The sequence below is a fragment of the Fundulus heteroclitus genome, chromosome 1 (assembly GCF_011125445.2).
Source record: "Fundulus heteroclitus isolate FHET01 chromosome 1, MU-UCD_Fhet_4.1, whole genome shotgun sequence".
In the NCBI taxonomy this organism is placed as follows: domain Eukaryota; kingdom Metazoa; phylum Chordata; class Actinopteri; order Cyprinodontiformes; family Fundulidae; genus Fundulus; species Fundulus heteroclitus.
In genome coordinates, this window is record NC_046361.1 from 43912044 (window position 1) to 43934297 (window position 22254).

General features: G+C 45.9%; 1 protein-coding gene across 1 annotated transcript in view; it reads left to right on the forward strand.

The window, feature by feature from the left end:
- The window catches only part of plxnb3 (plexin B3), a 90014-nt gene that overhangs the window by 55462 nt on the left and 12298 nt on the right, over positions 1 to 22254 (forward strand). The window contains exons 9-34 of the mRNA XM_036143968.1: positions 366 to 525; positions 595 to 703; positions 6397 to 6505; positions 6586 to 6702; positions 9520 to 9633; positions 9707 to 9797; positions 10846 to 11015; positions 11090 to 11241; positions 11430 to 11535; positions 11724 to 11860; positions 11986 to 12162; positions 12243 to 12408; positions 12487 to 12618; positions 12742 to 12846; positions 17569 to 17730; positions 18248 to 18399; positions 18499 to 18599; positions 18694 to 18911; positions 18987 to 19165; positions 19415 to 19481; positions 20590 to 20736; positions 20813 to 20893; positions 20968 to 21046; positions 21120 to 21223; positions 21312 to 21390; positions 21604 to 21770. Coding sequence (XP_035999861.1) covers positions 366 to 525; positions 595 to 703; positions 6397 to 6505; positions 6586 to 6702; positions 9520 to 9633; positions 9707 to 9797; positions 10846 to 11015; positions 11090 to 11241; positions 11430 to 11535; positions 11724 to 11860; positions 11986 to 12162; positions 12243 to 12408; positions 12487 to 12618; positions 12742 to 12846; positions 17569 to 17730; positions 18248 to 18399; positions 18499 to 18599; positions 18694 to 18911; positions 18987 to 19165; positions 19415 to 19481; positions 20590 to 20736; positions 20813 to 20893; positions 20968 to 21046; positions 21120 to 21223; positions 21312 to 21390; positions 21604 to 21770 — 3381 coding nt within the window. The remainder of the gene's footprint in view (positions 1 to 365; positions 526 to 594; positions 704 to 6396; positions 6506 to 6585; positions 6703 to 9519; positions 9634 to 9706; positions 9798 to 10845; positions 11016 to 11089; positions 11242 to 11429; positions 11536 to 11723; positions 11861 to 11985; positions 12163 to 12242; positions 12409 to 12486; positions 12619 to 12741; positions 12847 to 17568; positions 17731 to 18247; positions 18400 to 18498; positions 18600 to 18693; positions 18912 to 18986; positions 19166 to 19414; positions 19482 to 20589; positions 20737 to 20812; positions 20894 to 20967; positions 21047 to 21119; positions 21224 to 21311; positions 21391 to 21603; positions 21771 to 22254) is intronic.

A 22254-nucleotide genomic window follows, 5' to 3' on the forward strand; every position in this document is an offset into this window, starting at 1 on the left:
TCTGGCCTTGGTTAGAGATAAACCCTATTGATGACAGGTGGAGCCTTTACAGCACAACTGGCGTAAAAGTCCCTAATGTGAAAATGTCCAGAGATCAGATTCTGTTTCCTTCATAAATTCCACAAATTAATTACTATTCAGGACTATTGAAATCCTTGTATTATATTTAACCTTTATTTAATCAGGTAAAATGTGTAGTTTTAGTATTTTAACCCTTGCACTAAATTACATTTAATGTCAGTTATTATAAAAGTTTATTTGCCTTAAAGAGAACCAGTTTTGGGTCACATGATGTCCGGTCCAGTGATGTATATCAGTTCACAGACCCATCCGGAACCAGAACTCTGTACCTCTTTGTCTCCAAGGTAACTTTGTCAGTGATCCAGTTACCTGTCCTACAAGGGACGGAGTCTCTTCTTTGCGTCTTCGGGAACCTCCCCCCTCAGCCGGCCATTGTCATGGGAACAGATCTTACCTGTCACTCACCTGCGCCAAAGCTCCTCCCACCCATGCCAGCAGGAAGCGGTGAGGGTTTGACGTCTGCTGATCTGCTCCGTGTTCTGTTCACCTGCTGAATAATGTCTGTCCCCGCAGATCACATGACCCTGCCCGTGTCGCTGACGTTTGGTCACGTGACCATCACCACGGGAAACATGACCTTCTACGACTGCGGCGCCGTCAGCCAACTGAACCAGAGCTCCCAGTAAGAGTCCAGTACCTTTCCCACCAGCAGACGGGCCATAATGATGATGAGGATCAAGATTGATTGTTTATTCTGAACATAACTAGAAAATAAAAAAGTAAAAGTACAAACAAATGTAACAACCTGTATAATCAGTTGAGAACATGGAGTAGGAAGAAGCTTTAACTCCTACCCCTGGTCCTCTGGATCAGAGCCGCCTCCTCCTCCTTACAGTGATTATCTAATTATGCCTTAGCTTTCAGCACGGACTTTAACTTTACACAATAGGTTCAGTCTGACGTTAGAGGTGACTCTGTCAGCCATAGATGCATCAGAGGCGGGTCGAGTCAGAGTCGCACTACTTTACATATGTTTACTCCAGTAAAAGTAAAAAGAGTGGTACCACTTTAAACGAGGCTCCCTTTGATAGTTGTGGATGTTTATGAAGCAGAATACCACATGAATGTATATAAGTCACCTTAAATCTCTTCTTTATTTTATTATTTTCCCACCCACTGTATATATCTGGATGCACTGTATATACTTCATGCACCTTTTCCTCCTTGGTACACCTTCTGTTGCTTATAAGAGCCGATGTCACAAGTACATCTGTCCATTGTGAGATCAATAAAGTTCTATCTTATCTTAGAATAAAGTTCTATCTTATCTTAGAATAAAGTTCTATCTTATCTTATCTTAGAATGTTACATGGTACCATGTCACTCCGCCTCTCTGCCTGCTCGGACGCTTTTTTCTGTGCTCCCTGCTTGCTTGCATTTTCCTGCCTTTTACTTTTTATCTCCTTTTTATCTCTTAACCAAAACCACAGAGTAACAACTAAGTTGGATTTAGTTATTTTATTTATTTTCTTTTATTTATTTTTTGATTTTGAAAAGATGCCTACCTTCACCACAATGGACTTTGACAAGCTTTTACAGAAGAAGCTGTTATGGAAGTGAAAATCTGTCGGCTCGAAGTGAATTATGATGTAAACGACGCGCATGGAAATTAAACAACCCTGCCTGTGATTCCGAGCGGTGACCACCAGCCCAGCGACTCAGCGAACAAACAGTTCCCTGAGGAAAATGAGAATCCCTGGACCACTCTGGGTGCAAGATCAAAGGATCAATGAACCCCACACCCAGACAAAGAAAACTGGCCGAGACTACAGAGAGATGTCCCAAGACAAATGAAACAACAACGGGCTGTTCTCACAACAAATGATAGGAGTAAACCTGCTGGAAATGCTGGAATTCTGTTACTAAACAGATTCGCTCCGCTCCAAAATGTGACCCAGGAGGATCATGACATCAATCAGAGGTATGTCAACAATTTTCGCTCTAACCTACCAGAGAAAAGACACACTGGCTGAGGACCCTGATATTATGCAATGGATCTGTAAGTAGGATTAAACATTTCTGTAACAAGAAAAACACAGAGGTGTTGATTTATAACGATAGGAACTGTGGCCTGGTGTCTGATATTTCAGACATCCTTCCAAGGATCTTGAAAGAACGCCCGACTCTGGAAAAACTCATAATACTAGCTGAAGCCCTGAAGGACGTCAATACGATAAGAAAATCAGAAGTATTGAAAGAGGATTACATTCGTCTACTGAACTTAGTTGATGGCCTTAATGTCAAGGTGTTTCTCAGCGGCCCTCGTGCGCCCGTTAATTGTGGAGACAAGATTTTTTCCAGAATTCTGATGCTAAACAAATGGCTGAAAAAAAAACATGCAAAAAACAACTGTAACCTTCATAGACAACTTTAACATCTTCTGGGAGAGGAGACATCTGTTCAGCAGAAAATGTTTCTCTCTATCAGGGGAGTGGTGGCCTAGTGGTTAGAGCACAGAGCTTCAGTCCCAGAGGTTCTGAGTTCAACTCCCACAAGCTTCCATTCTGGGTCCCTGAGCAAGACCCTTAACCCCCAATTGCTCCCCAGGCGCCACACAGTGGCAGCCCACTGCTCCCCAAGGGGATGGGTTAAGATGCAGAAGTGAATTTCTCCATTGTGAGATCAATTATTATTATTATTACTAAATAGGTCAGGTGCAAAACGACGGATTTCAAACATCTTCTATTCTGTGAACCATGGACCATCAGCTTTGTTCCAAAACAAAGCTCAACCAGTGCCAAAACAAATGATAAGCAATGATAAGTAATTAATTACTTCATTATTGACAATAATCTTGATGTAATGTTTTTAACAGAAACATGGTTACATTAATCTAATGAAGAACTTATTCTGCTGGAGTCGACTCCTCCAAACTACAATTTTCTTTGTGAGAGCAGACAGCAAAGGAAAGGTGGAGGAGTAGCAACATTGTTTAATGATTCACTAAAGTGTAAAAAGGTGTTTTTGGGAAAACTTGACTCCTTTGAACATTTGGCTCTCCAGGTAAGGAGCCCGGTACGAACTATGTTTCTGAATGTTTACAGGCCTCCTAAGTCCACATCAAACTTTTTTAAGGATTTTAGTGACCTGCTGTCTGTGATATGTGTTGATTATGACTGTTTAATTATTGTGGGAGACTTCAACTTTCACGATGACAACCCTGAAGACAGAAGTGCTGTGTGACACGGTGTTTTCACAGGTCTGCCTAAAAAGTGGATCAGACAGCTGCAGCTGATCCAGAACGCTGCTTCCCGCGTCCTCACTAAGACTAAGAATGTAGAGAACATGGACCCGGTTCTGAAGTCCTCACTAAGACTAAGAATGTAGAGAACATGGACCCGGTTCTGAAGTCCTCACTGAGACTAAGAACGTAGAGAACATGGACCCAGTTCTGAAGTCCTCACTAAGACTAAGAACGTAGAGAACATGGACCCGGTTCTGAAGTCCTCACTAAGACTAAGAACGTAGAGAACATGGACCCGGTTCTGAAGTCCTCATTAAGACTAAGAACGTAGAGAACATGGACCCGGTTCTGAAGTCCTTCCACTAAGACTAAGAACGTAGAGAACATGGACCCGGTTCTGAAGTCCTCACTAAGACTAAGAACATAGAGAACATGGACCCGGTTCTGAAGTCCTCACTGAGACTAAGAACGTAGAGAACATGGACCCAGTTCTGAAGTCCTCACTAAGACTAAGAATGTAGAGAACATGGACCCGGTTCTGAAGTCCTCACTGAGACTAAGAACGTAGAGAACATGGACCCAGTTCTGAAGTCCTCCCACTAAGACTAAGAATGTAGAGAACATGGACCCAGTTCTGAAGTCCTCATTAAGACTAAGAACGTAGAGAACATGGACCCGGTTCTGAAGTCCTTCCACTAAGACTAAGAACGTAGAGAACATGGACCCGGTTCTGAAGTCCTCATTAAGACTAAGAACATAGAGAACATGGACCCGGTTCTGAAGTCCTTCCACTAAGACTAAGAACGTAGAGAACATGGACCCGGTTCTGAAGTCCTCATTAAGACTAAGAACGTAGAGAACATGGACCCGGTTCTGAAGTCCTCATTAAGACTAAGAACATAGAGAACATGGACCCGGTTCTGAAGTCCTCACTAAGACCAAGAACGTAGAGAACATGGACCCGGTTCTGAAGTCCTCACTAAGACTAAGAACGTAGAGAACATGGACCCGGTTCTGAAGTCCTTCCACTAAGACTAAGAACGTAGAGAACATGGACCCGGTTCTGAAGTCCTCACTAAGACTAAGAACGTAGAGAACATGGACCCGGTTCTGAAGTCCTCACTAAGACTAAGAACGTAGAGAACATGGACCTGGTTCTAAAGTCCTCACTAAGACTAAGAACGTAGAGAACATGGACCCGGTTCTGAAGTCCTTCCACTAAGACTAAGAACGTAGAGAACATGGACCCGGTTCTGAAGTCCTCACTAAGACTAAGAACGTAGAGAACATGGACCCGGTTCTGAAGTCCTTCCACTAAGACTAAGAACGTAGAGAACATGGACCCGGTTCTGAAGTCCTCACTAAGACTAAGAACGTAGAGAACATGGACCCGGTTCTGAAGTCCTTCCATGGCTCCCTGGATCTCAGAGAACAGACTTTAAAATCCTTCTGTTAGTCTATAAATCCCTGAATTAGCGCCTAAATCCATCACAGACTTGTTATCAGGGCATCAACCCTCCAGACCACTCAGGTCTTCTGACTCCAGCCTGCTCTGCAGAACCAGAACCAGAACCAGAACCAGAACCAGACATGGAGAAGCAGCATTTAGTTCCTATGCTCCACTGATCTGGAACAAACTCCCAGAAAACTGGTAAAAGTGCTGAAAGCCAGAGTTCCTTTAAATCAAGATTAAAAACACATTTGTTTCGGATTTCCTTCGACTGTTCTAATTAAACTGTTTTACTGTTTTAATGTTCTTTTTTGTTTCTACATTTTATTCCTATTTGCTATTATTGTGTTTTATTTTCCTATATTTTAATCATGTAAAGCACTTTGCATTGTCTCTGTACTGAATTGTGATATATCAATAAAATTGCCTTGCCTTGGTACAGAATTATGTTTGCAACGGCTTACAGGGTTGTACTTTAGACTGAAATATTTAGTACAGCAACTCTAGATAAAATATATAGAATATAAAATGTTTTAATCAAATATAGGCTTTGCTCACTATTTGACAACAAATCAGTCTGTTTTGTCTCTTTCTCGTCCTTTAACAATGCATAATAAACAGTGTTTAATAATTAAGTGTTTACAGATTAAATTATATGTCTAGAAACCATTTATAAGCCTCTATAAAGGGAGCCTTGTTGTAAAGTGGTACATAAAAGTTATGTACAAATTCTGGTATTTTTAAGTTGAAAACAAAAAAATATATGTACAAAAAAATTGCATAATTCCAAATTAACAAATTCTGGCTGAAGAAACATTTTCTAAATCTATTTTTATCAACAGAAAACTTCTGAAACCAAAACTTACAGCAGTTAATGTAGAGACACTATATTGCCAGAAGTATTTGTTCATCTGCTTTTACACGTACATGAACTCTGAACGGGAGCTGAAAGAAGACAAAATCTTATTTTGTCCTAGTCAAAAAACAAAATAACTTTGTTAAGCAGCTACAGCCAAAATAGAAGCAATACCACAACAATCGTCTGGGATCCATCAACAAACTTGTTGATGGATCCCAGGAACGCCAACTTTAACTACTCTGGAAATATCTTCCCCAGAGGTTAGGGGTGGGGGTGGGGTGGGGTGGGGTGGGGTGGGGGGGGGGGAGCGCTGCATACGGCTGAGATTAGGACTCCCACACCAAACTTTACACACCTGCAGCACCTGAATGCAACGATCAGGTGGTGAGCACCAGTACTTTTAGCGATATAGTGAATGTTAAAACAGTGCAAAGTGCTTCCAGTGACAATATCTGCTGTTTGCTGAATATCCTGTTGACCTTTAGGCGCCTCTATGAGCTCAGCAGAGAGAAAATAACATTAAAAAGTTAAAAAACATTAAAAGTTGTGTTCAAACAAGAAGTCTCACCTTAATATAAACTTTAGGTGTGTCTCTGCCTCTGGTGATGTTTTGGTTAGAATAAGTCTGTTCTTTATTCAATAAAGTTCACAACTTCTGTCTTGTCAGAATTTAAATGCAGGAAATTTAAAGTCATCCAGCTTTTGATGTCATCAAGACATGACTGCAGTCGAAGTAACTGATTGGATTCATCAGGATGTTGATGATGTTGTTGTTGATGATGATGATGATGATGATGATGATGGGGTGTATCTATGTTTCAGGTGTCTGGCATGCATCAGCTCCTTCTGGAGGTGTAACTGGTGTCCTCTGGATCAACTCTGCACCCACAACCATAGCTGCCCCAACAAGAAGCTCATCCAGAACCAGAACGTGAGACAGCTGTCCACCTGTCCCTCTATCTGCCTGTCTCCCTGTTCTGCCTGACTAACATCTGGTCTTTTCCTCTCCAGGATTCTCCTGGGACAAGTTCATGCCCTCTGGTCTTCTCTCTGAGAAGTCCTGCTTTAGTACCCATGGGCCTGAGCACCACTATTGTGCTGGAAGGTCAGAACCTGGACATCTACATGGTGAGACTCAAACTAAATGGAACCCACTCAGTTCCGCAACAGCTAGACCTTCAGTCCAGATCAGATTGAGTTTCTGTCTGAGTGATCACCACTGCGTCCTCCTCAGATTCAATCATCTCCAAAATCCCAGATGTGTCTGTTTATTGAAACTAATCTGTAAGATAAGATAAGATAAGATAAGATAAGATAAGATAAGATAAGATAGGCTTTATTGATCTCACATTGGAGAAATTCACATGTCAGATCGGCTCAATAGTCAGTAATCAGAAGAAGGTTCCAAAGTAGGACGAGGTGCATCAGGTATATACAGTGTGTCCTCGTTTATACAGTGGATCAAAAAGAAGTAGATAAGAAAATAAGAATAAAAATACAAAATAGAAATAAGGCAAAGGATGCCTTATGTACATTCACTGTGGCTTATACGCGTGTGTATTGACATATATTCAGATGTTATAGCAGCAGAAGTCACTTCTTTCAGGATTATTGCACAGTGTATTAAATAGAATTGCTCATTAGTTATTGCACGTTGGTTATTACAGTTATAGTTAGTTGTGGTTACAGTTATTTTGCAGCATTGTATAATCTGATAGCAGCAGGGATGAATGACCTGCGGTAGCGCTCCTTTTTACAGACAGGATGTCTAGGTCTGGCACTAAAGGAGCTGCTCAGCTCCTCTACAGTCTGGTGTAGGGGGTGGAAGGTGTTGTCCATGATGGATGTGAGCTTGGACAACACCCTCCTCTCAGCTACTTCCTCCACAGAGTCCAGAATGCAGCCCAGGACAGAAGTGGCCTTCCTCACCAGCTTATTCAGCCTCTTTCTGTCCCGCTCTGCGCTGCCAGGAGCCCAGCAGACGACAGCATAGAGGAGGGCTGAGGCCACCACAGAGTCATAGAAGGTCTTAAGCAGAGGCCTGCTCACTCCAAAGGACCTCAGCCTCCTCAGGAGGTGGAGGCGGCTCTGGCCCTTCTTATACAGGGCGTCTGTGTTATGTGTCCAGTCCAGCTTATTGTTGACGTGAACACCCAGGTATTTGAAACTCTCCACAGTTTCTATGTCCTGCCCCTGGATGTTCACAGGTGAGTGAGGTGGGGGTCTTCTCCTGAAGTCGATCACCATCTCCTTGGTCTTACTGGTGTTTAAGCACAGATGGTTCTTCTCACACCAGTCCACAAAGTCCATGATGACCGACCGGTTCTCCAGCTCGTTCCCCTCAGACACACAGCCCACAATGGCCGAGTCATCAGAGAACTTCTGAAGGTGGCAGCTGTCCGTGTTGTAGGTGAAGTCCAGAGTGTAGAGGGTGAAGAGAAATGGAGACAGAACGTTGCCCTGGGGCCCCCGGTGATGCAGAGTGCCACCTCTGACTGACAGCCGTCAGTGAGGGCGGTTAGTGAGGTAGTCCATGGTCAGTGAGGTAGTCTATGGTCAGTGAGGTAGTCTATGGTCAGTGAGGTAGTTGATGGTCAGTGAGGCAGTCGATGGTCAGTGAGGTAGTGGATGGTCAGTGAGGTAGTGGATGGTCAGCGAGGTAGTCGATGGTCAGTGAGGTAGTCCATGGTCAGTGAGGTAGTCTATGGTCAGTGAGGTAGTGCATGGTCAGTGAGGTAGTCTATGGTCAGTGAGGTAGTCCATGGTCAGTGAGGTAGTCCATGGTCAGTGAGGTAGTAGATGGTCAGTGAGGTAGTGGATGGTCAGTGAGGTAGTGGATGGTCAGTGAGGTAGTCTATGGTCAGTGAGGTAGTCGATGGTCAGTGAGGTAGTCCATGGTCAGTGAGGTAGTCCATGGTCAGTGAGGTAGTGGATGGTCAGTGAGGTAGTCTATGGTCAGTGAGGTAGTCCATGATCAGTGAGGTAGTGCATGGTCAGTGAGGTAGTCTATGGTCAGTGAGGTAGTCTATGGTCAGTGAGGTAGTCCATGGTCAGTGAGGTAGTCCATGATCAGTGAGGTAGTGCATGGTCAGTGAGGTAGTCTATGGTCAGTGAGGTAGTCTATGGTCAGTGAGGCAGTGGATGGTCAGTGAGGTAGTCTATGGTCAGTGAGGTAGTGCATGGTCAGTGAGGTAGTCTATGGTCAGTGAGGCAGTGGATGGTCAGTGAGGTAGTCTATGGTCAGTGAGGTAGTCTATGGTCAGTGAGGTAGTCCATGGTCAGTGAGGTAGTCTATGGTCAGTGAGGTAGTGCATGGTCAGTGAGGTAGTCCATGGTCAGTGAGGTAGTCTATGGTCAGTGAGGTAGTCCATGATCAGTGAGGTAGTGCATGGTCAGTGAGGTAGTCTATGGTCAGTGAGGTAGTCTATGGTCAGTGAGGTAGTCTATGGTCAGTGAGGTAGTCCATGATCAGTGAGGTAGTGCATGGTCAGTGAGGTAGTCTATGGTCAGTGAGGTAGTCTATGGTCAGTGAGGCAGTGGATGGTCAGTGAGGTAGTCGATGGTCAGTGAGGCAGTGGATGGTCAGTGAGGTAGTCTATGGTCAGTGAGGTAGTGCATGGTCAGTGAGGTAGTCGATGGTCAGTGAGGTAGTCTATGGTCAGTGAGGTAGTCCATGGTCAGTGAGGTAGTAGATGGTCAGTGAGGTAGTCTATGGTCAGTGAGGTAGTGCATGGTCAGTGAGGTAGTTGATGGTCCAGTCAGCCAGATGTTTGAATCTGTGAGGTTGCTAGTTGATTCTTTGACTGTTGACGGTGACACAGTTTGCTGATGTTTTGAGTTATCAGGTGTGTCTCAGGTGTATCTCAGATGTATCTCAGATGTATTTTAGGTGTCTCTCAGGTAAAGCTCAAGCTTTCCCTGAACCTGTGTGTCTCATCTCCTCAGGATGAAGCTCAGTACATGTGTGTTGTGGAAATTGAAGAGATGCAGTTTAACCTGACAGCTGCTGTGGAGAAAACGGATGACAACACCAACATCTTCACCTGTAGCTCCCACCAGGTAACCCATACACCTGCCATCAGAAAGTGTTCCCACAGTTTTTGGTTACTGAAGCTGGTTTATGTGTCGCTAGTTTCAGTACAGCCTCAGTCAGCTGCAGTATTCTGCCGCCATCTACCTGCGCAGAGGACAGAGACGCATCGATGCCTCACCTGGACTCAGACGTAAGAATCTCACCTGCTAGACCCAGAGTGTGTGTCGGTGTTCTGTAGAATCACAGCATATTTAACCAGGTTTTATCATTTGGTTCCATTAGTTTTACTTCATTTGTTCTGAAAATAGAAACCTTGTTAACTAAAACATTTAACTTCCAGCCAGAGGCGCCATATATGGGGGAAACGTTAGAACAATTCCAAGGGCCCTAAAAAATAAATGTTTGTATATAAACTTTCAGGATGATTTAGATTTTTTTGTCACAGGGCCCAAAATTCATGACGGCACCCCTTAGAACGTTAGAGTTGGACAATCGTCACACAGACCCCGCCCCCCCCCCCAACCCATGGCAACAAAAACTTGTATTGTTTTTTTCTCATAATGCATGTAAGCCGTTGCTCTGAAGATTACCCAGAGTCCCTTTTACATTTTCTAACAATTAAGACACTTTATAACCCTGGTTTGGTTTTGACAGCTTCACTGTTTCAACACTGAGACATTTTCTAAACTATGTAATATTAACCACTGTTTAAAATGTTTTTAGACTGGCTCACAAGGGATGAAGTGGAACAATGTTCACTGCCTGCGGATGCAGCAGTTCTCTCTTGGGAAACTTTATTTTAGCTACACATCAACCTCCTCACCGTTAAATTTACCCTAAAGCTGACTAGCTGAAAATATGATGAAAAATGCAATTAATTTGAAAGACAAACTACAGTTTCATTATGTTTTCTACTCTTTGAGGAATTTCTTAGATTTATTCGTGCACAGACATTCATGGCAAAGCAGTTGTTCTGAGGATCATTGAGAATCTGCAGGTACAGAATGAACAGCAGATGGTGCTGTTGTCCCGTTTAGCAGGTTTAGCAGGATCTAGTCTCCTCACTGACCTTTTAAACTGAAACACCTGCTCTGACATGCCTTCATGCCCCCTAGGAGCGCACCCCACTATGCAGAACCACTGCACTTTACAGGGGATAGCCTTCCTGATGAGACCGCTATTCAGACTCGGGTCAGAGAGAATACAACAATGTTGATGACGCTTCTGTTTCCCATCAGTCCACCTGTATGACTGCTCAGCCGGCCAATCGGATTGCTCACAGTGCAGGGCAGTGCCCGAGGAGTACGGTTGTGTGTGGTGTCCCGGAAGCCCCGCCCCCAGCTGTGTTTACAGCCAATCATGCTCTAGTTTACCCACAGACACCTGTCCGCCTCCTCAAATCACACAGGTGAGTCTTCTCATCAGGCTGTGTGTCTACAGAAGTCCTGTTACCACGGAAACCTGCAACATGGCTCTTTGCAGGTGCTTCCTGTATCTGGGCCTTTGGAGGGTGGAGTCCTGGTGACAATCACAGGGTCCAACCTGGGCACCAGGTACCAGGACGTGGTGGGCGGAGTTAAGGTGGCAAACGTCCCGTGTGTAGCTCAGCCTGAAGGGTACCGGATCTCCACCAGGTAACTTCACCACACTATCAGCTCTGATTGGCCTTGACTATTAAAGGAAAACTTCACCTGATAAAAGGTAACCGTGGCAGGTAACACATGGGTCCTTATCAGTGTTCTCACCAAGCTCCAATCTGAGAATCCACTTCCTGCCTGCCCACTGGGTCACCTGTACTTACCTGCCTATTCACCTGTGTTAGGGTCGTGTGTGAGCTGCAGCGCAGCGGGAACAACAAAGTGGGTCCTGTTGAGGTTACCGTGGGAACAACTCCACCTGGCCGGTCGACACAGATGTTCACCTATCAGGTGAGACCTCTTCTCTAGACGCTGAACCTGATTCCCCCCAGACACCCAGGTATCCAGGGAAAGGTCCGGTCCAGCTCAGGTGGTTCTGAACTTTGCCGCTCAGCTTGTTCATGCTTAAGAAAAGAACTTTCTGAGCTTTGGCCCGGGCCCATTCCAAATGGACCAAAGCTGTTTTGCTATCTCCCCAGGACCCTCAGCTCACTGGTCTGGTTCCAGATAAAGGTCCGGTTTCTGGGGGAACAAAGCTGACCATCAAAGGACGACAGCTGCTGACCGGGCAAACCTCAGACCTGACTGCCTTTCTGGGCCCGCATCCCTGCTACATGTGAGTACTGCCCCGGTTCTGCTACCGCACTGGTTCTGCTGGTGCTGATGGAAAGGAGGAGGCACGTCTCCCTGCCTCCTCTCCTAACATCTGTCCCTGTCTCCTTGTCTCCTGTGTCCTCCCAGTTTGAACGAGGTGACTGATTCCCAGTTTGTGTGCAAGACCAGTTCTAGTAATCGGACCGGCGCCGTTCCAGTTCAGGTTTTCTTTGGTAAAGCTGAGCGGACTGGTCCTGACCTTACCTTTCGTTACCTGGACGACCCCATCATCACCAAAGCCACACCTGCAGAGAGCTTCTACGCGTAAGGACCAGCCCTCAGCACTGATAATCTACTGTCTTGTAGCTTTACTTCCTTATAAGGGCATGACTTCCTGTCCTCAGAGGAGGGCGTGTCATCAAGGTAACGGGCAGGAACCTGGACGTGGTGCAGGAGCCGGTTATTTCTGTGTGGGTGGAGCCTCTGGAGGTTCAGAGAGTGAAGCGGAGAAGACGACTGGCTCTCCTGACCGCCAGGCAGCAGTTAGTGTTTAACGGCACCATGGCAACGGTGAGCTGGAGCCACCAATCAGAGACATGGACCTGATTTACCTGGTCTCACCTGTCTGCTGTCTTGTCCGTCTCTCAGGTGTCTGAGCGTTGCTCTGTCCTGTCGTCCTCTGAGATCACGTGCCGGACTCCTGCGGTGAACCCAGAGGTGCGAGTGAAAGGGGTGTGGTTTCAGCTCGACAACGTCAGGGTGCACTACGACAGCATCGAGGTAACTTCCTGTTCACCTGTCTTCTCCTCGCCGACGCAGTGCAGCCCTGGGCAGCAAATACAGACTGCCCCTGCTGTGTCTGCTGGCGTAACCCGTCCATCTCTGACGCTCTCTGTCCACCAGGGGAGGAGCTTCACATATTATCCCAACCCTCAGCTCTTCCCGCTGAACCGAGACGCTCCGGATGCTCCGTACCGCTTCAAACCTGGAGGAGTGATCGCTGTAGAGGTACAGAAGCAAATTCTCTAAATTGGAATATTACTGAAAAGTTTTTTTCAATAATATTCCAAATATATTATCTTCGGCTTCGGCTGGGTCTTAAAAAGTCTTAGATTCACTGAATTATCATGCTCAAGGCTTAATTTATTTTAATAGGGCTTCATTTTCTCATGCCCGTGTAACACTACCTGCAATGGGAAATAAAATGTGCTTTGTTAAATGTATTTACAGCTAAAACACACAGCTGACCGACCAGGTTTCATGTTTTTGGTCCGTATCACTTGATGGTCCACGATCTAGAGCGGCTGTTGTCCTGGGAAAATGCAAATTTAGCAAAAGAACCAGTTTAAAGCTCAGTTAAAGTCAGCTAAAACAGCTAATTTGAAGCCTGCTGCTCATGAGAAGAAAAAAACAATAAAAAACCCGACATAAAACAAGTTTGGGCTTTGGAGCCACATTTAGAAAGCGGCAGTCTGAGACATCTGTCAGTCGGTTCTGCTGCTCTGGCCCCAGCAGTAGCGCTGGTTCTGCAGCTCCAGTTAACGACCTCCGGGTCGTCTTCGGATCAGAACCTGCATGAAGAGCGGCGGTCTCTGGATTCTCCACACGGCGACTAAACGGCACTCATACAACACAGATGGCACCAAAGCCTGAGAGCCGTCATTTAGGGTAAAACTGCTCACATGACCGCTTTAGACCGGCGCCAGGTAACGTCCAGATACCTGAGTCCATGGAAAACTTAATGAAGCTCCTTAAAGTAAATGTTGTATTTATTTTAGCAGACGTTGCTGACTCTTTTATTATATTAATTTAAGTATTTGGTAAAATAGCTACTCAGGTAGTAACTGTTGGATCATCTGATTCAATATTCAAAAATGGAAAAAGCAGGGAGACATAAATATAACCATCTGTGCAAATTCTGGAATCTTTAAGACTAAAATAAAAGTTACAGAAAACCAACAAAAGTCCAAAATAACAAATTCATGCAGAACAAATACATTTTCAAATCAATTTTCTCTACATCAAACATGTGAAACCAGAACTTCCAGTAGGTGATGCATATTTGTTAGAACAGGTCTGAGATCCACAGTTTATGCACCTGAAATAACAATAAAACTACAAAGCTGGTGTACAAACAAGACGTCTCACTTTAACATAAACTTTGAGTATCTCTGGTGAATTTCTGATTAAAACAAAATATATTTTAAATATATCATTTGGTGAAGTTACTCTTGCTGGGTAGAGTAGCCATAAATTTTATTCAAGTAACCGTACCTAGGTTCTCTCCCTGTAAAAAGTTGTCAGTATCTCCAGAGCTGCAGCTCTTTTGGTTCTTCCCGGTTTACAGTGGTCAGTGCTGTATAAAAGCGGTCCAAGGAGGAAGCAGTGGTGAGTGGGCAACGTGGGTCTTGACCAGTCATGGGTGGGTTTGGGTGTGGTCCGATTCCAACAAATTAGCCGCTGTTGCTCGAATTGCCTAAGATGACTGTGCTGTTTCTGCTGGAAAGGTGTCAGAAAGGTGCAGTTTGTCGCACGTGGGGCTGCACGTGTCACCCATCCCAGCGTGGCGCTGACACCACCGCGCATGCACTTGCTGATCGCTATCCACTGCCAAAACAACCACCACCAATGGGCAGGTGGGCATCTGAACTGGACCACAGAGCAACGGAAGACTGAGGGGGGTCTGGTAGGAAGAAGAATCACTTTTTATTTTACAGCAAATGGAAGGACAGGTGCATGCGCACTCACCTGGGTAAGTGTTGCACGCGCAGAGGGTGCCGCTCATGCAGGAACCGTCCTCTACCAGGGAACCCAATGGCGCCAGGATTCCCCGCTGGAAGAAGGCAAGCAGGAGTGGAAGTGTATTGCTCTTTGTGAATATAGAATTTGAAATGACTGAACTTGTCCTTGATTTGAGCAGGTAGATAAGATGATCTGCCAATGGAATGAGTGTTTTTACCCCTAAAATAAGATAATTAGATATACTGCACTTGAAATAAGATGATGGAGATGGCTTGCTCCTATTTTAAGTGCAAACATCCTATCCCATTGGCAGACCATCTTGGTTACCTGCTTAAATCAAGGACAAATACACTTAATTCAAGAAAACCTGACTTACTTTTAGTTCCCTCTTTGCAGTGAGCCTCCACGGGTCGGGGCTGTTTGGCAGCAAAAAGGGTGCCCAACCCACAATCTGGCAGGTGGTTACGATGTTATGCCTGATTTGGTGTCCTTAGTTATTATGCACTTGGTAACTGAGGTGGAGCTGATTCCAGCTCAATGAAGAATTAGCCTCAGTTCCCTTTTTGGAGGCTGCACACAGGGTATAATAGTAACTTTTGTTTTTTAGCTAAATTAAGATATACTTTGACTGAAGTTTTTTTTTTGTTTGTTTGTTTGTTTTTTAATTCAAGTATTTATTGCAAAGCTGCTTCAAACCTAAGCCCCCAGATATGTGACGGTCGCATTAGTTTTAAGTGTTTAACCGAAGGGATCGCTCAGTGACCTTCTATACAATCAGTCGTGTAAAGTGCGTGACGACGCGCACCCTTTTGTGCCTACTGTGAAGCTGTGAGGTGACCTTAGGGTCTCTTGGACAGGAATAATAAACGGATCATGCTTTTTGTTTCCAGTGGCGAATGCTGACGTAGCCTGAACAGCATAAGGTGCATTAGCGGTGTCTAATGCACGGACGCGGATTGTTCGTCTCAGCGTGTGCCTTGGCACTTTGGGCAGCTTAAAGATTCACTCTCACGTGTTTGTAATTTGGGAATAAAAGGCCAAAAAGAAGACTTGTGCCAGCACTTAAACGATGAACCTTTACATTAGTCTTCATTTCTGTGAAGAAAGTAGCAAGACGAATGTTTTGTAGATTTTGGACAAAGTAGCTCGGACTCTAAAGGAAAAGGGAATATTTTTTAGGTGTCAGCGGTGCTGTGTATATGTGGGTCCCTGTTTTTAGGTTCGAACAAATGCAACCTCAAAAAACAAACAAAAAAAAAACAAAACTCCTGTATTACAGAAAATCGAGGCCATAATAAACACGCATTTCACAAAAAAAAAAAAAAAGAAAAAAAAAAAAAAAAAAAGTTGTTAATAAAAAAGACTCTTGAGACAGAAACTAAACTTTAACACATTTAATGTAACGAGCCAGAGGACTAAGAGCTTCAGTACTAAACTCTCACACATAAAACAACGCAGAAAGGTCAAGATCGTGAAGAGAGAGAGCCCAACTCTCCGTTATGTCAGGTTTATGGATCAGCGAGGACTTGCTCCAGGATTGGTCGATCCTTGCCAGGTCGTCTTTGGGACATGTGTCCCTGGTAGACTGTGAGGGACACCCTGAGATAACTGTCCATTTGTTTATGCGTGCCTCCTCTGTGAAGGTGTAACTGCTTTCTGCAGCTTCAGCCTCTGTGATCCCATAATCTTTAACAGTAGCGGGACTTCTCTGTATTGTTGATCAACTACAAATAAAACATGCCTTGTTTTAAGGGTAATAAAACTACCCTTAAAAGTCCTTTTTTTAAATTACACCAGTAAATGTAACTAGTTTCTGTCTGTCCATTTGAATAAATTGTTTTGGACAGTAGGTCTTAAATTTCCTTTATAATGGTCTTAAAGAGGTCGTAAATGTGAGTTGTTGACACCTGGAAGAACCTGTATTTCAGTAACTTAATTCACAGAGAGAAAAACATTATATATATTAACACAGTTTTCCAACAGGATAAATGTTTTAAAGCATTTATTTCTGTCATTATGTTTTTTCCACCTCCAGCTAATAAAAACGCAGAATTAGAATATAGCATCAGACCAATAATAAATCAGCACTTTTGATGCAGAAATGGATCTTAAAGGCATACTATGCAACTTTTTTCAGTTAATTAATGTGTTCCATACCGTTTTGGATGATTAAATGAGTCATTTCAGGTCGAACAAAGGTTTTCTCGGCCGCCCTGGTGGTCTGTGGGGGAAATACCGTACTTGCAATTGCAAGAGCCCTCGGCCCGCACACACAGAAGTCTCGCTTTACGGCGAGAACTCCATGTATTTTTGCCCTGCCATTCACTATATGCACGCGCCAAAGCAACAACAAAGAACCGCGTGTTAACGTCAAATAAACATGCAAGCATATCGAGTTTTATTATTATTATTATGATTATTATTTTATTTATTTATTTATTTATTTATGTTGGCAAGACGCTACCGCCGCGGCTTGGCGAGGCGGTAGCGTCTCGCCAACATAAATAAAAATAATAATAATAATAAGAAGAAGAATAAGAATAATAAAACTGGCGAGGCGGCGGCGGCGGCGGCTTGGCAAGGCGGCGGCGGCGGCGGCTGCGGCTGCTGCCTCGCCAAGATAGCGCTGCGGGAAGCTTGATGTTCATACCTTCACTGTGTTAGTCATTGTTTGTACTGCCGTTTTTTCCACTTTTCGTTGCGTTCGCCTGTCTGCTAAGCTCAAAACAACCGCGCCTGGCTTGATGGAGAAACCAGAACAGCTGAGCATCTTTACGACAGTGCACTTTTACTTTCGCCCTCTGGGGGGAGCCTCGCTGGAAAATCAATTGCATAGTATACCTTTAAAAAGCAGGATAAATATCGGCCAAAGGTTGTTTGTTTTTTTAAAGGTGCTTTTAATCTCTTAGAAATGCGTCTTCTAATTGAGTGAAGATGACTATAGACTGGTCCTGTGGACACAGCAGCTGATGTAATGGTGTCCCTCAGGGCCAGGACCTGACCAGAGCCATGTCCAAGGATGAAGTCCAGGCCCGTCTAGGTGAACAAGACTGTGAGGTGAAAACTCTGGACAGAACTCACCTGTACTGCGAACCCCCCGAGGTTCAGCCTCTGCGGGGGGACGGCAGCACCGAGCTGCCCAGTCTGAAGGTAACGTGAGCAAAGCTTTATGAGAAAAGTAAGTACACCCCTGATTGGCTGCTGGTGACTGAGGCGCTGCCTTTTCACAGAAGTAATATTTCTCTGCAGCGGGTTGCTGTCTGACTCCAGGCGGTCACACGGTGGAGCTTTGGTCCTGGTATTGATGAGGAATGATGATCTGCTGCCTTTAACCCAGATTAGATGGCATCAGAAACTGTTAGAATATAACTGAAATCCTGTAACAGCTAACGCTTTAAACTGAGTTTTGTGAGAAATGCAGCAGAGATAAGTTGACTTATAAACAACAGCTTCTCACCTGTATGACATCGTCTTTCAGTCAGATTTCGTTTAGCTAATGCTAAACCTAAGCATTAACGACACGCCGTTTCTTAAAAGTTGACGCGCTGCAAATGCAGTCCAGCACCCTGTGGTTCTCCACAAGGAACCTGGAGAACATGAAGATTAATCATCAACATGAAGGAACTGGGATCTTGATTTTTAAGGTCCCTCTATGTCTGTTTCTCAGGTGTTCATGGGAAACCTGCAGCTGGACCTGGGACTGGTTCAGTACGACAGCGACTCCTTGCTGTCTCCCATCCCGTTGGTGGCTCAAATCAGTCTGGCTGCCGGAGCTGCCGTCATCATCCTGTCGGTGCTGGTCGTCATTCTGATGTACAGGTGCGTCAGTCCATCAGCTGCTCAGGTTTCTCTGGTTTCGTCGGGGAATCAGGTGACAACTGTTGGTTACTAATTAGCTTTCTCTGGTGCTCCGTGCAGGAGGAAAAGCAAACAGGCCCTCAGAGATTATAAGAAGGTTCTGCTGCAGCTGGAAACTCTGGAGATCAACGTAGGAGATCAATGCCGTAAAGAGTTCACAGGTGAGCAGATGATTGAGAAACCGTCTGGGTTCTGATTCACCTGCTGACACCCGAACGTCTCCCCGACTGAAGCGTTGTTCTTCCTGTCCTACAGACCTCATGACTGAAATGATGGACCTCAGCAGTGATGTGGGAGGACCCGGTCTTCCTCTGCTGGACTACAAGACTTATGCAGATAGAATCTTTTTCCCCGGCCAGCAGACGGCACTGCTGAGCCGCCAACTGGACCTGCCAGAGTCCAGGAGGCAGACGGTGGAGCAGGGCCTCCAGCAGCTCAACAACCTGCTCAACAACAGACTCTTCCTCACCAGGGTGGGTCCTGCTCAGGTGAGCTCTGGGAAGGGGCTGATCAGAAGGTAGATCTGACGCTACGGTTCTGTTTCACAGTTCATCCATACCCTGGAGGCCCAGCAGGGGTTCTCCCAGAGGGACCGGGGCTACGTAGCCAGTCTGCTCACCATAGCTCTACACGATAAGCTGGAGTACTTCACTGAAGTCATGAAGACGTTACTGCAGGACCTGGTGCAGCAGTATGTCGCCAAAAACCCCAAACTCATGCTGCGCCGGTACGTAAAACAAGCATACCTTCAGAGGACGGCCGAGCTTTTATAGAAGTGATTTCGTCTAAATCCAGATGTGCAATAAACCAGACTGGATGTTTAAGGCTGACTTTCAGGTCCAAGACCTGGGATCTGACCCCAACGTCCACAAGGACGTTCTTAGGACCCATGAAGGTCCTAAGAACGTCAGGGAACCAGAACCAGATGAAGTGCTTCCTGATCCTGGACTGATCTGTGTCTCCTGATGTCTTTCAGGACAGAGACGGTTGTGGAGAAGATGTTAACCAACTGGATGTCCATCTGTCTCTATTCCTTCCTGAAGGTAACAGTGTCTGTTCACATCTGTCTCCCCCTCCCCTGTCTCACCTTTACCTGTCTGTCCCTCCCCCTGTCTCACCTTTACCTGTCTGTCCCTCCCCCTCTCACCTTTACCTGTCTGTCCCTCCCCCTCTCACCTTTACCTGTCTGTCCCTCCCCCTGTCTCACCTTTACCTGTCTGTCCATCCCTGTCTCACCTTTACCTGTCTGTCCCTCCCCCTGTCTCACCTTTACCTGTCTGTCCCTCACCCTCTCACCTTTACCCGTCTGTCCCTCCCCCTGTCTCACCTTTACCTGTCTGTCCCCCGTCTCACCTTTACCCGTCTGTCCCTCCCCCTGTCTCACCTTTACCTGTCTGTCCCTCACCCTCTCACCTTTACCCGTCTGTCCCTCCCCCTGTCTCACCTTTACCTGTCTGTCCCTCACCCTCTCACCTTTACCCATCTGTCCCTCCCCCTGTCTCACCTTTACCTGTCTGTCCCTCACCCTCTCACCTTTACCCGTCTGTCCCTCCCCCTGTCTCACCTTTACCTGTCTGTCCCTCACCCTCTCACCAATACCCGTCTCTCCCTCCCCCTGTCTCACCTTTACCTGTCTGTCCCTCACCCTCTCACCTTTACCCGTCTCTCCCTCCCCCTGCCTCACCTTTACCTGTCTGTCCCTCACCCTCTCACCTTTACCCGTCTCTCCCTCCCCCTGTCTCACCTTTACCCGTCTCTCCCTCCCCCTGTCTCACCTTTACCCGTCTCTCCCTCCCCCTGTCTCACCTTTACCCGTCTCTCCCTCCCCCTGTCTCACCTTTACCTGTCTGTCCCTCCCCTGTCTCACCTTTACCTGACTGTCCCTCCCCCTGTCTCACCTTTACCTGTCTGTCCCTCACCCTCTCACCTTTACCTGTCTGTCCCTCACCCTCTCACTTTTACCTGTCTGCCCCCCGTCTCACCTTTACCCGTTTGCCCCGTCCATCTCACTGTTACCCGTCTGTCCCTCCCCTGTCTCACCTTTACCTGTCTGTCCCTCACCCTCTCACCTTTACCCGTCTCTCCCTCCCCCTGTCTCACCTTTACCCGTCTGTCCCTCCCCTGTCTCACCTTTACCTGTGTGCCTGCTAGGAGGTGGCAGGAGAGCCTCTCTACATGCTCTATAGAGCCATAAAGTATCAGGTGGACAAGGGACCGGTGGACGCTGTGACTGGAAAGGCCAAACGAACGCTCAACGACAGCCATCTGCTGCGAGAGGACGTCGATTACTCTGCCATGGTAACCATAGCAACACAACTCCTCCCTGTGCTCATCACTGGTTCGGACTCACCTGTCTGCCTCACCTCGTCCTCAGACTCTGAACGTCCTGGTGAAGAACGGAGTGGAGGTTCAGCCGTGTCCTGTTAAAGTGCTCGACACCGACACCATCACACAGGTAGGGACATGTCGCACTGACACTTTGTCACCTGTCGCTCTTATTCTCACCTGTCCGTGTGCTTCTGTGTGCAGGTAAAAGATAAAATCCTGGATCAGGTCTACAGAGGAGCTCCGTTCTCTCAGAGACCAGCGGCTGACAGTCTGGACCTGGGTACGCTCCTCGCCGCTACCTGTCTCACCTGTCTTTGCTCAGGCTGTTCTCACCTGGGTACGTTTGTCTGCAGAGTGGCGTTCAGGTCAGGCAGGTCACCTGACTCTCTCAGATGATGATGTCACAGCAGTGGTTCACGGTCGTTGGAAGCGGCTCAACACGCTGCAGCACTACAAGGTGCGAACCGACCAATCACAGCCTGTCCTCACCTTCCTTGTCGCACTCCTGCTATTTTTATTTTAATCGCACGTTCTCCGTTCCTCAGGTTCCAGACGGAGCCACGGTCGCTCTGATCCCTCGATTTCACAGTTCAGGAGTCAACCAGGTGTTTCAGACCGGAGAAAGTAAGAACCGCCACACGCTCCCAATGAGATTCAGTAGAACAGGGGAACTATTGATGTGAACCGTAGACGAGGCAGGAAGAAAGAGGTGGAACCTGTGGAACCTAGAACCAGTGAACAGCACCGCCTGGAACATCTTGGGGAACATTCAGAAGCTACAGATCGGTTTGCAGGCAACAATCAAGGAGTTGTTGACAGCATCTGTTGTTGCCATAGAAACACCGATGCTGGAAGGCGAGGAAGAGGAGGGTCTGCGTTTGTGGCACCTGGTGAAGAGCAGCGAAGATCCTGAAATTCCAAAACACCGAAAGAGTAGCATGAGGGAACGGGAGCGAGCCAAGGCCATACCTGAGATTTACCTGACCAGACTGCTGTCCATGAAGGTAACACACACACACCTTGACCCTAGGCAAGCAAAGCAAGGCAACGTCATTCATGCAAAACGCCCAAAGAAATACGAATATAACGACAGAAATACGGATATAACGACAGAAATACGGATATAACGACAGAAATACGGATATAACGACAGAAATACGGATATAATGACAGAAATACGGATATAATGACAGAAATACGGATATAACGACAGAAATACGGATATAACGACAGAAATACGGATATAACGACAGAAATATGGATATAATGACAGAAATACGGATATAACGACAGAAATACGGATATAACAACAGAAATACGGCTATAACGACAGAAATACGGATATAATGACAGAAATACGGATATAACGACAGAAATACGGATACAATGACAGAAATACGGATATAATGACAGAAATACGGCTATAACGACAGAAATACGGATATAACGACAGAAATACGGATATAATGACAGAAATATGGATATAAC